This window comes from Pholcus phalangioides, unplaced genomic scaffold (genome assembly GCF_987345545.1).
Source record: "Pholcus phalangioides strain wild (caught in Gottingen) unplaced genomic scaffold, Ppha-v1.0 ptg000042l_1, whole genome shotgun sequence".
Classification (NCBI taxonomy): domain Eukaryota; kingdom Metazoa; phylum Arthropoda; class Arachnida; order Araneae; family Pholcidae; genus Pholcus; species Pholcus phalangioides.
The window spans coordinates 24,176,514-24,190,544 of NW_028301628.1; the positions used below are offsets into that span (position 1 = coordinate 24,176,514).

At 40.4% G+C, this 14,031-nt stretch overlaps 1 protein-coding gene across 4 annotated transcripts in view; it reads right to left on the bottom strand.

The window, feature by feature from the left end:
• Nucleotides 1–14,031, bottom strand: part of unc-5 (netrin receptor unc-5) — a 304,266-nt gene that overhangs the window by 221,132 nt on the left and 69,103 nt on the right. For all 4 annotated transcript variants that reach the window (XM_089254776.1, XM_089254778.1, XM_089254775.1 and 1 more), the window contains exon 2: nucleotides 13,434–13,793. In XM_089254776.1, coding sequence (XP_089110902.1) covers nucleotides 13,434–13,793 — 360 coding nt within the window. The remainder of the gene's footprint in view (nucleotides 1–13,433; nucleotides 13,794–14,031) is intronic.

Genomic DNA, 14,031 nt, shown 5'->3' on the forward strand with positions numbered 1-14,031 from the left:
GTACGTTGCATTGTTTTTCATTAATTATTGGGGGAAGCTCAGCCCTATCACAATTATTATTTGAGGCTCAAGTAGCCTCAATTCTAGGTTCCGGTGCCCATGGTTAGAATAAGGTTGGACAAATCCCAGGCGCTTGGACGCCATGAGGACTAAAAATTGGTATTGGTTCCTAAAATTTTTCTTTGTGTAGTTACTAAATTGCAGGTAAGCAGCACAAAATGTTTGGAATTTATAGCAACATATCTGTCAACATGAAAGAGGGTCACTATGCCCTGAAAACCCAGAAAAAGTCAAAAGAGTCATTATTTTGGACGTTTCTCTTCGGGAAAAATTTTCTTAACACCTAAAAATTGTGCTAACGACTAGATTTTTTTTACGATTTGTTCAGCCCTGGGCTAGAATATATATAACATCCTTGCAATGCATATGCGCTCCAGAAAAACACAATAGTAGCCGTCTGTGGAGCTAGACACTTCCGAAAAAAAAATTTAAAGTATGTGCACTGGAATTACTTACGTAAGTGCACCAAACCCAGCCTCCCTAGCTTCATTGGTTCACGCACAAAAAATTATGGTTGGATACTTTTTGAACAAAAGCCAGTAAAAAGGCTAAAGTATACGGTCGTTGGTGCAGCGTGGGATTATCAGGAATAGGAATTCTATTCGTGCAGCTTTGTTATTGATTCTTCATCATCATAAAGTTCTCACACGTATTCAGTCAGGAATAGGAAAATGTAGCTTTTCGATCCCTAGATATTCATTGGCGAAATTCATTTTGTGTCGGGGAATTTTTCTCTTTTTTTTTAGATCATGGCAGATATTAATTATAAAAAGATGATAAAAAACTTGTACGCGGCAAGACCAGATGCTCTGCTTATGCACTCGAAGGCCGTCGCCTACCTGGCCGACGTCCTGTACGTGTTCAACGACAAACTCGCCAGGGGCTTCCGCGACGAATGCAGAGAAATGGGCAAGAAAGGCATCGACTATGAAGTGGCCCAGTCATCGTTGTTGAAGCTGTTCCCGTATGACCTGTACCAGAAGACTGTCGAAGGCGAAGGACTTCGGGCTCTAGGGCAGTTCGAGCAAGGGGTGATCGTGTACAAGGATAGGTCAGCCGAGAAAGACCGCCTCGAAAAGGCCGAGAAACTGGCGCAAGCGGGACCCTTCTACCAAGGCGTGCAGTGGCTTCTCAAGACCATGGATCCTATGAAGTTCGACAACAGGTTCAAGATAGACGTTTCCGAAGTGTTGGTGTTCCTCTGCGCCAAAGTGGCTCGTACCATGGCAGAGAATGCCAATGAGCAGGAAAACGTCGCCACCATCGCGGAATGCAAAAGGGCGATCGACCACGTCTTCGGACCCCAACTGGCCGAACACGCCAACAGCGAAGGACTGCGGTACGTATTCCTCTACGAGTCGGGTCAGATTGAGATGCCACCGGAAAAACCGTCTGTTATCATACACAAAAAAGGAAGCGGTGAGTGAATATTAGTTTACAATTCCAATTACATAGTGATCTGATGCAGATTTTGCTTAACTTATCGCCTACCACCCAAATCTGTCTGGGCGATTTCTGGACGGGCCGAAACTAGATACTTTGTTAGTCGGGGTAAGCAGGCAAATTGGAATCCCCCCCCCCTCGTTTAATGTGAAAGGAACAGTTAAAGGGTGAATTTTGCGTACCCTCTAGTCCAACGCTCACTGCACTAGACTCACATGCCCCCCCCCCCTAGTTGCGGCCCTGCTTCTTGACAATACTGATCAGCCACAACCATCAGGCGCGGTTATGATAAACACTTCATTCAGAATCATTGATAGAGCTTAAGCCTAAGGGCCTCCTCACACGGGGAGATAATAATAAAGTCAAACGACTGATAGGGGACTGGGTATCCAAATGATCCAACACGTATAATGCTATGGTGCTCCTCCCTCACACTAAGATATTGACATATTGGCGACGAGATAACGACTTGTCGTGCTAGTCGAACGCCACATATTTAGCGTGACTATGAATTATTCCTTCATATTTTTGTCGGTCTAGATCAGTGATTCTCAACGTGGGCGTTAACGCCCCCCTTGGGGGCGATGCAAAGTTCCAGTAGGGTGGTAGAAGTACGGGTATAACATAGGATCCTATGAGTTTGATTGCGTTGGGAGTAATGGAAGAAAAAAATTTCTGATGAAATGGGCGATGGGACAAAAAACTATGGTCTAGATCATACGTGCTCAACCAATGGCCAACCGGTCAAATGTGGCCCGCTGCTTTAAACTTGATTTTGTGAAAATTAACAAAGTGGCACATGCCCAGACCACTTAAGTTGCCCGTGGCACTTTTATTTAGACATTGATTAATGAGCCCGCGGCACATTTGCAGATCAATTAAGTGGCGTGGACATTGTTCTAGAGCACTTAAAGGGTTTGGGGCACATTCTTACCTCACTTTATTATACAAATACAACACTACAACAGGCAAAATGCCCAACGAGGTGGCTGAGACACACACACGTCACAACGTCAGATATTTAAGTGACCCGTGGCACATTTACATCTGGGTTGTGAGAGACTACACATTTGTTTCGTTTTTTGAAACTTACCCGTATTTTGCATTTCTAATCAAATCCCCGCACTGTTATGTACCATTATTAAATCCCTTTCTTCTCGGCAGAAACGTCATATACGGGTGACTGCTCCTACATCCACTGCAAAGTTTATCATTATCATATCGTGTATTTTATGTATTTTGGTATCATTATGTATAAAGAGCATATCGTATTCATTAATATTTGTATTCACTTCTCTTTTGCATCTATTTTCTCCCCTATCCGACATTTTTTGTTCTTTGCACGTACAGGGTGTGGTGTACTATCGACAGCCCAATAATTACCCGCGTGATTCCTCGCGAAAGAAAATTAATATGGAAAAGTATTTTCAGTTTTTTGGATCAAACGAATATTAAGGGAGTAATAAGGTTTTGAAATTTTGTGCCGCGTCAGTTTTCTAACGGTCAGTTACGCGCCAAACACCCAACGAAGAAAAAAAAATCCCCATGCAGTGGGTTGCCGCTAATAGAAAATGCACTGAAATATTCAGTCCTGTTCGACGCAAAGTTCAGTTGTTTTTTTCACGATTGGCGTTTTTTCCTTCTTCGTGTAGGCTGTTAACCTTGTTATTACGTGTTACTTTCGGCCCGCTTTATCGGCGAATTTATCAACAGATTTGTAAAGTGTTAGCGCCAAACGAGATCGATTGGAAATTTTTTCCCAAAATCAACACTTTTTTTGCCAAAAAGACGGTAATTTTCTCTTCTTCACTGTTTAGTCAAAATTTTTAAAAGAAAGGCCAAGGAAAAGAAAAACTGGTTTTCAATAGCTTTAGCTATTAGGGTTATAGCATTGCTATCAGCTTTAAAGCGCCAAGTTATACGTTTGGTGAATTTGGCGGGATTCTAAAGTCACGTCATCAATTTTTAATGCGTTATAACTCCGTAGTTATTAGTCAAGTCAAAAACTGAAAACACTGTTTCGTATATGTTTTTCACTATCACTTGTGCAATTATTCGGCGGTCAATAGTATCCACTCTGTATACGGTACTGTACTGACGTGGCGTTGCTTGGGCGGGCTTGTGCGCATGCGCTGTTTCCGGCACATTGGGTTCACCATCGGGAAGTACACATCACCGGTTAAAGCGATAATTTTTTAGCACTTGTTAAATTTACCAACGACGTTTGGGTATTATGAATAATCTCTGGTAAAAACGATAAATTTAGGGAAATTTATCAAATTTACCGAAATGCTCAGCAATTATGTATAATAACAGGATTACCAGATTTATGACATTTGCCGCGTGAAATTTTTTTTCTACTCATTTTGCAGCTGCTCCTAAACCGATCCATTTCCACGTCGATAAGATGATGCAGCTCTTGGGCGGTACTATGGACAGTCATGCAACTCAAGATCTGTCTCTCCTGCTGACGGAGTTTGCGAAGCATCTGGCGAAGGACATCCATGGCAGGGTGCAAGAAGGTACCACTAAAGTCGAGCACGACGAAGTGTTGGACGCGATCAAAGCTGTCATGCCCCCAGTCATGGCTGACCACGCCATCAGCGAAGCCTACAAGGCTGTGGCTCTGGCGAGTATGCGATGAATTGAGAAGATCGGCGGGACACGTCTTATGGATCAGCACAGAAGAGATCAACCATTTGGAGTTGAAATTTCACGGGAAAAATAAAAACCATTATAAATGTCTTTTGGAATGTCAAGACTCCAATTTAAGAGTTCGCTAACAGTGTCGTCTTCGAGCAAAATCAACCAGTTTAATTATAATGTTTGGATCATGGGCACCGGAACCTAGGGGGCTGAGGATACTGGAGCAACCCCCCTCCAACAACTCTCAATGCAACGCACAATTCCTCCTCCTGCGTATGGGCCTAAGCCGAGTCCCGTAAAAAGGGGACTAATAACAATATTCAGCTCCATCAATGTTTTCGTAATGTCGGTGTACTACATAAGTTGATTTTTTACTGGTGGTAACTAAAAAAAAAATTAGTTTCTAGATACATGATACATAGCGTACATACAAGGTTCTAAGCGGAGACGGATTTATGGTTATGCCGCCTGTGGGCTACACAAACTTTGCCGCCCTTCTCCAATTCCAGTTAATCACTAATTTCTCCTAACCCCCCACGTTGATACGACTCTGTCTCTGAGTTACTCTTCTGATCTTTCACATGTTTGTACATTTTCTGTGTCACTCTAGGTTCCTCACTCTTTAGGTCACTCACTGACTTATTCTCTCATTCTCTAAGTCACCCTTTTGGTCATGCACCACACTGTTTTGAACCTTTCAGACAACATTCTTCAACATACTGTTTCGGCATTTCGATGACCTGGTCTCTTGCTCTCTAGGTTATTCGCGCGCATGCAATCTGTAGATCATTCTGGTCATTCCCCGACATGGTCCCTCGCCTGATAATATAGCGATGTAGCGGAAGCGAATCCCACAAAATGGTTCGTTCATTTTAGGGGTCAAGTCAAAGTTTCAGGGACTTCAATCCAGAGAGAATGAATGGGTGGTAACCCGAGCGATTGAACAAATCAGACACAGCTCCTGCTGCAGTGTGCCATATTCTTCTCAGGTGGTCCTTCAGGATGTGAAGCACCGTTATCTACCGTGGGCTTAACTGACGAATCGTGGAATTCCAATCTGTCTCCACTAACGCGGGCAGAGTCTCTGCATGTCTTCATCACTTACTGGGGAATGACCAGACCGAGGAATGTTTGACACATTTTTGATCATAGCTTATATATTTTGGGGCCATGGTCGGTCTTTATAATGACAAATTTTCGCGTCCATCTCTGAAGGCTCTTACATTACTGTTAGGTGAGGTAATGTAGACGGCACCACCTCTTGAAGTCCCCTTAGTCACCAACTGTAAGTTACAGGTATTGCTCAATCACCTACATCTATTAGTGTCTTTCATCAATCCGAAGGAAGTAAAGTAAGCTACCCCATCACCGATGACATTTTCTGAAACAAATTTTCCACTTAGAGGTCCCGACTATTTTATTGAGCATGCCTGGGTCACTATCCAGAAAGAAGCACAAGCTATTCAACACTGAAATCATTGAAAACTTCAGCAGATGTTTGAAGGGCATTACCACCGTCACATTTCAGCATGATGTCCTGTTTGAATCCATTGGTCATCGTGTGGTAGTTGTTGTCAAAGGCTCAAGGCTGAACATACCCCGCTCCTTACTAAATAGGTATTGATAGTTCAATGGTATTTTAGCTTCGACTCGTATATGGTCAGAAAGAACAAAAATGTACTCATATACTGTGTTGTGGGTTTTTTCTTCTTCTCCCTCGTCATTGCCGGAATAAGAAGGTTTTGAAGAAGCGAGATACAGTCGGATCCCGTTATAACGAACTCCAAGAGACCAGAGAAATCACTTTGTTATAACGAAATTTCGTTATAAAGGAACTTCAGGTATTTGCATTTTGTTCTTACGTAAACGTATCTGGGGGATTAAAAACGTGTTCGTTAAAACGAGATTTTTGCTTTAACGGTATTCGTTAAAACGGGATTCGACTGTATCTCGTAATCACGGAAATAAAAGGCATCATCAAGTTATTCGAGATATCTCGTCAATGCGGCTGTATGGATTAACAATCATACGATTCCATGACGATTCTTCCAATCACAGCTATTTTTACTCATTTACTTTATAATTAATGCTCCGAAAAAAAACTAAATTAGCTGCATCTGAATTTTCCTGAAACTTTCAAGTGAGTTTAAAGTATTTTTTTTTAAATGACGTGAGAGAGACGTCCCGAACACAGAACCAAAGCCGGAAATCCAAGAAACGCACAAGAACGACTTTGAACTTGACTCGACATTAAAGTTGATTATCCCGAAGACAAGACGGAATCCTAATGAATGACAGCAATGGTGTACGTGTTACGTCATTGGATACACATGAAGGGGGAAAATGTCTCTTCCATTCCGACATCGTATCATTTACACTTTCAAGTGGAGACGAGTGGAGGATGTTCTCTGATTGCACCACAGATCTTTCACAAAGAATTTTTCTTATTCTCATTTTTTATTTTCCGTCTTTTCTTTGCAGAAGATTCTTCTTCGTGTTCCAAAAATAACAACCAACACCCTCTCTTGTTCTTCTTCTTCTTTGGTGAAGGGTGCCATCAAGAAAAGACGAGAGAGATCTCCGACAAATGATGAACCGAGTCGAAATCCTTGGTGAAACGGCTTTGACTTACCTTTGAGCAAACTCATCAAAAAAGAAAAGATGGTATAGAGGGGAAGCTACAGAAGTAATCGGGAAAACAGCGAGAATTCCTTTTTTTTTCTGCTCTGGTGTTGGGCAAAAATGACTTCACCCCAAGTGAATCCGTTATCTCTCTGCGAGTCTCAACCTCTCCTATCCACTTTCTTAGAGACGTTGAGGGGTTTTTCTTTTCTATTTGCAAGAAAAATACCACCAGTTGGAAATAAAAAAAATGAAGCCAGCGGAGCAATGTACTAATCTTAGAAAAGAAAAATGCCTCTAGAAGTGAAAAATTACTCTCTTTCCTCACTCGGCAAAAAGGAATATACCACAAGCATTGCTGTTGCTTCTCCTATGGAAGATTCCGGATGAGAAGATCTCTCCTTTCTTTATTTTTGAGCCGTAGTACATTATTTTAAAAAGAAGAATGTACATGACTCAGCGGAATGGAAAAAAAGAGTATGAATTTCGTACTCTTCATTAGTAATTGTCTGTTGACTACTGCGATATTCTTCTCTTTTCGCCTGCATGTTGTCGTCCTGAACTCTGGAGGAGAAACATCGTGTTTGGGTTGGTTCATGGGTAGGAGTCAAGGTTCTTTGTTTGTGTTACGAAGTTTTAATGGGAAGACAGTGTCAATGTCAAGGATAATTACTGTTAACGTACTCTTAATGGTGGACAAAAATCTTGTTTCCTGTGAGGGCGGTTTTCCATTCATTATAATGTCTCGTCTTCCTTTCCTCATCTTTTTCTGAAACCGACTTAGGGCATTCCACAAAATTTAAGTGAGGCAATGTGTTTACAATGCGTTCAATCTCAAATTTTACCTAATCAGAAAAACATCATGAGAGTAATTACGCTGGACAACAATAAAACTGCACCCGGCATCAAAATACAGTGAAAAGCCGTTATAACGAGTACGACTCATAACAAAAATCTCGCTATTACGAATAATTCGCAAGTGATTGTTAAACAGCTATTGTTAAAGATATAAAAATGAAAATCAGAATTCATTCGCCACAAAGTCACCGGGAATTCTCCAAAAGCATGTTTTTCTTTCCCTGTCTATATAAATTATACAACCTCTGACAATAAAGTTCGGTGAATGAAGTCAGAACGGTCGATCTGGCAACACTGGCGAAGAAAAACGCTGCACATCGTAGCGGTAGGTGTTGACCATCTGCCGCCACCGTTGTTCAGTTGAGCGTCGTTTGTGTTCCGTGAAAGACTTGTTTTACAGAGTACTTGTTTAGTGCGTTGGTTCTTAACTGAGAACAGGAAAATGAACAAACAAAAGATCAATTTAAAGTTTTGTTTTAAGCTTGGCAAGACACCGAAAGAAACTCACGCGATGCTGGTACGTGTTTATGAAGATCAAGCTCTGTCCATGAACTGTGTGCACGTGTGGTTCGCCCGTTTTAGAGAAGGCCGGGAAAGTGTATCCACAAGGAATTTCTACCTGAGGGAACGACGATGAATGCTGCAAGGTACATTGAAATTTTGACCCGTTTCATGAAACGTCTACGCAGGGTACGACCTCAGTACGCACAACAAGGTTCATGGTTTCTTGTTCACGACAATGCTCGCCCTCACACAGCCAATATCGTCAAACAGTTCCTGGCAAAAAAGGGGGTGGTGCAAATTGAACATCCACCATACTCGCCAGATCTCAATCCTCCAGACTTCTTCCTATTCCCACGACTCAAACTCGCTTTGAAAGGAAAGAGATTTGACGATATTCCTGACATCCAACGAAAAGTGACGAGGCTTTTGAACCCCATTCCATAAGAAGACTTCTTGCAAAGTTTCCAGGACATGTATAGGAGATCTCAGCGGTGCATAGTAATGGGAGGTGACTATTTCGAAGGACAGTAAGGTAACTTTCGTTAACATTTCATCTACGTTAATGTTACAGGACTATTCACCGAACTTTATTGTCAGAGGTTGTACATAAAATGCACTAGAACGAGTGGCATTTTTTAAGCTATTCACACTATTCATAAGTGTTTACAAATGGGGCATGTTAATGCTTTCCCAGAGAAAAGATCACATAATGTGTCTTATCTTCTTGTAATCTATATAGAAGGTAGAAAAACACATCGCATTATCTTCAGGTGTGATGGTTGACCAGGTAGGACAAAACCTCTGGTTGTGACACCATTGTTATTTCCCATGAAAAAAAATCCTTTTCCATTTCTCTCTCTTTCTCTCCGTTCTTAGAATTTCCCAATACTAGACACAGAATAAACAGGTCTAATCATTTTTCTCTGTCTTAAATGTAATTGGACATTTTTAAAGTGCAACGAATATTTCACAAACTCTTCTACATTCTACTAAGTGCAAAATTTTGTTGCACGATCAACACTGCGTATACATAAACAGTTAGCTCTAGATGCATATTTGAGCAAAAGTTATTCAAAATGAAAGGGGAAAGAAAGGTAAATTTTTACGTTAGTTTTTTTTTCTCTATTTTATATGTTTCTACAGGGCAAAAAACTGAAATTCGTTGTGAAGTGAAAAACTGAAATTTCGCACTGAAAAGTGCTTGTTGAGCGGTATTGTATGGTGAAAAAGTGGTGAGGACCTTAGATCGTTACCAACGAAAATGGTCGGCCTCGATGTTGGCTGACTGCTCTTGGACCATTGTGAGAGGGGTTGCTCCTACTGGCTTCCCGCCAGTACAAGAGTGATGCAGAACTAAGTAACGTGTTATAAACGCCGATAAATGAATTAATTTCGCTCATTTGGTACTTTTTTTTATTATGTATGCGTGTTGTGTTTTCATTTATATTATTGTTGTGCCCGTATATATGTTGGTGAAATTTCTATATAATTGTGTTAATTTTTCTGTACATTTTCATTTTCTTTTCTATATACATATTTTGTGTTTCAGCGTACCGAGCGTACCGTGTATGTATATTTGCTTTAAATGTGCGATTTCTGAAAAAAAAAAGTTCATGTTCAGCACAACTTTGCCAAAATTTGTTATTCATTGTTATTACTGCAATATATGTAGAAAAATACGTCAGCTGCAATAAATATGGGAAATCATGCCCAACATTTCAATGCAACTGCGCACACGTTGACTCGAGAATATGAAGCAATCGTGTGTCCATAATTTTTATGAAGTAGGCAATGCTCATCTCCTGTCCAAGTTATGTGAACTGATTTTTGTATTCCAACTGCTTTGAATATTCCCACTGGACTAGTAAGGTATGTAGATCTTCGTGACCACAGCAGAGAAGATCTTGTCAGCAAAATATACCTTCAGCACTGCCATGGAAGATTTTCCGTTACAACAGATCTGATTGTCGTGATGTATTCAGCAGTCAAGTTCATCCTCTTAATACTTTGACTACTAACGAGACTTATACATGCCACTCCAAGATTTCGAAAATTACTACCGAGACAAAAATTGTTCGCAAAACAATTGTAATGTATCCCAGTCGTAAAGCACGACCAGTCGCTCATATTTTGTTTCCAGCTACTGAGATGACCACTTTTTTCCTGCCAAAAGTCATTGTTTTCCCAAGACTCTTGCTGCGAAACTTTTGGCATGGTGTTCAAAATGCCGAAGAAACGTTTGACTGGACAAGAAATAAGCTACAAATATACGAAGTAAGCCTGGCTGGGGTAGTTCATCAACGATTGCTAAAAATCTTTTGAATGTTGGAGATCACCTCCCACTATGTAATCAAAAATTCACGTCACCGCTGTGCGCGGTATACACAAATGAGCAAAAGAAAGAAAACCACTATGAGTTGTTCAATTGACAATGTTGTCTTATGTAAGGTATGCTTCACCCTGTATATCAACTTATTCACCCTGTATTCACTTTCAACTTGAATATCTTTCATACAATAAAATTTTTCAAAATGCCAAGTGTGTGTGTAGCAAATTGTTTACCCAGTGGAACATATATGTTACGGTGAATGAGATAAATACGGTTATTATACAGAATAACCAGCTATTATGCACATCCGCTGAGCATTTTGGTAAGTTTGATAAATTTCCTTTCGTTTATCACTTTTACCGGCAATTATACATAGCACCGGAGCGTCGTTGGTAAATTTGATAAATTTCTCCTTATCACTTTTACCGGTGATTATGCATAATACCCAGTGTCACATCGTTGGTATGCATGATAAATCGTACAGTGTGATATACTAGGCATGATAATTCATGGATACACTGCATAATTATATCGGGGTGCAATCGTAAAATTTGTTATCATTTCAACGAGGTCCGACTATATTTATTCATCGCACATAATAGACTCATTCGACATTTTTCTTTCATATTTATGAAATCCACCAATTACACTAGGATACTATGCATAATCACAAAAAAGGGCGATAACTTTCAAGTATCTCTCAAGTTTATCAACTACATTTGGTTATTATGCATAATCGCCAGTAAAAAGTGACATTTTTTTTTAGTATTTATCAAATTTATCACGAAACTTGATTATTATGCATATTCGCAGGTAAAAGTGATAAATTCATCAAACTTATGATTGGTAAGTATGGATAATAGCCGAATTATCACATTCACTGTAACGTATGTATCCCGTCACTAACTACGATTGGGACACGTGAGTCCCAGCCATGGTTCGAATACCACTTTGTGAAGGAAATTCAAATGCCGAATTTGTTATATTCGTGACCTATTTTGTTCATTTTCATTGCAAATAATGTAAAAGAAAAATTCGTAGTCAAAGTGTTAAAGTAAGAATATTTCTGCATCTCAAGTATTATAAAAAAACTGAGGGGTCGATCATTGTCATGGCAAAATGAATGCGTATTTCCGCACGAATCTGAGGTGACTCGACACATACGGTTTTTCCGAATTCCACGTTCGATAATTTCGGCTATAAACATAGGTTAAACCACGCTTCAGATGCGAGAAACAAATTACCTAGTGACTTATGTCCTGACTATACTTCCATGGGCTCAGTGGCACCATGCAAATGAAATTGAGAAAATAAATGAAAGTACAGTTACTCATCAATAAATGAAGAGCGGCACAGTTTTAAATTGAACGCACTTCACATCAAAGTTGCAATGTTTTACAGAACGAAACTGCAGTGACTTCATAATCACTGATTTGAAGCGTCAATATACATTGAATTATATCGCAATATATCGACGGAAAACATCAGAAAATATATTGTAGCGATTAAGAAGATAAGCTTCTATTTAATGTGAAATAAATAGTTAATTTCATGTATACGCAGATTTAAGGTAATGTGAGTAAAGCGATAGATTTCTAGAAAGCTGAGTCCACCACCATTAATGAGGTATCATGAGCGTATTGAGAGAAAAAAAAGCGAAAGATCCATGATCATATTGTTAGATCATAGTGAAGCTCATAAGTTAGATCGTCTGTTGATGACACCATTTCATTGGTGTCCCTTCAAGATTGCTGCGTGTGCATAGCGTACCATAAAATCTTGATATTAAGACGAAAAATGTCACTGAAAATGTGACAGGGATACCGTATGCAGAAAATTGATCGCTAACAACTCGCCGCCACGTAATTCACCCGCAAAAAATTGTCGGAAAAAAGTGACATAGGGAGTGATTGATCAAGTGAAGTCGGAGAGTTGATGATTGAGCAGGTGAAGAAATGATCGCGTGAGTGAGCAGGTGAGCAAAGGAGTGAGTGAGTGAGTGAGTCATTCATACTGTCACTCACCCACTAATTCGATCACTCGGTCATTCACCCTATCACTTTATCACTCATGCTGTCACTTATCACTCACTTCATCACTCATGCTGTCACTTATCACTCACTTCATCACTCATGCTGTCACTTATCACTCACTTCATCACTCATGCTGTCACTTATCACTCACTTCATCACTCATGCTGTCACTTATCACTCACTTTATCACTCACTTCATCACTCATGCTGTCACTCACCCTCACTTTATCACTCACACGATCACTCGGCCACTCGTTTTATCACTCATACAGTCACTCGCCCAATCCCTCGGTAATTTATATGGTTACTCACCTACTCACTCGGTCACTCGCGTGTGTGTGTATATATATTTACGCACTCGCTCGATCGTTTACCACTCAGTTTAGCAATCACACCGTCACTCATCAACTCATTCGGTCACTTGTACTGTTATTTACTCATCAACTCATTCGGTCACTCGTGCGGTTACTTAAACACCCACTCGGTCACCAATAAAGCTACTCACTCGATCACACACTCACTCAATCACTAGCTTATTTTTTTATATTTTCACTTTCATTTCTTTTCCACTGACGAAGGGGCTATAGTAGCTCCGAAACAGCTGTCTGGCGTTCATTTTCGCGTATTTTTAGCTAACATCGTTGGATCTTTTGCGTTCTACTAGCTTATTTGCTAACTCATTCATCAACTCATTTGGTAACTTACTCGCTCATGCATTGACTCACTTGCTCAATGACTCACTCACTTGTGTTGAAGAATTTTCCCAGCTGTGATTTTTCCTATGGATTGTTTGCGTGGCGGTGAATAGTTTTCAGTGAATTTTCCGTAAATCAGGAATACATGAATGGATATCTGAGTTATCAAGATGCCACTGGCAGAATTTCACACGCAGCATGCTTGAAATAAATTTAAAATAAAAAAATAATTCAGTTACTCACATGCTAAACTGATGACAGCTCTCCTGCTTTTGATTTTCCCAGTCGAAGACCAGGCGTAGCAAACGCACCCGTAAGTGTCCGTTCCGAGAGTCTTTTCGACGTCATTCCGCGTGACGTCGACCGACACTTCGACCTGCCGGACGCCAGTCATTGGATTAACGTATTCTTGCAGGTCGTGCTGACGGTCGTCAGCCAACCTGCCATTGCACTCGAAGTAAACCTGCAACGCGTGCCTCGCTTTACACGACAGTGTAGCTGGTTTGTTCCTCACTATGAATGTGTCTTGAGGTTCCTCTAGGAACACTGGCGTAGATGACGGTTCTGGATCGTCCGTTGGCAAAGGGTCCAACAGGAATCCACCTGAGAATAAACAGAAGATACAGAAACGTCATATATTTATGTATGGGCACCATTTCAGAAAACAAAAACTCAAACGTAAGATAAATATCTAATATAAAATACAGTCGAGACGACGCTTATTAAAACCACGAATACGGTCAACATTTAGACATTGGTATCAATTTCACTGAGAACGTGTCAGTATCATAACATGTGAAAAAATCGTTTATTCTTATCGGGACTTCGGATGACTTTACTA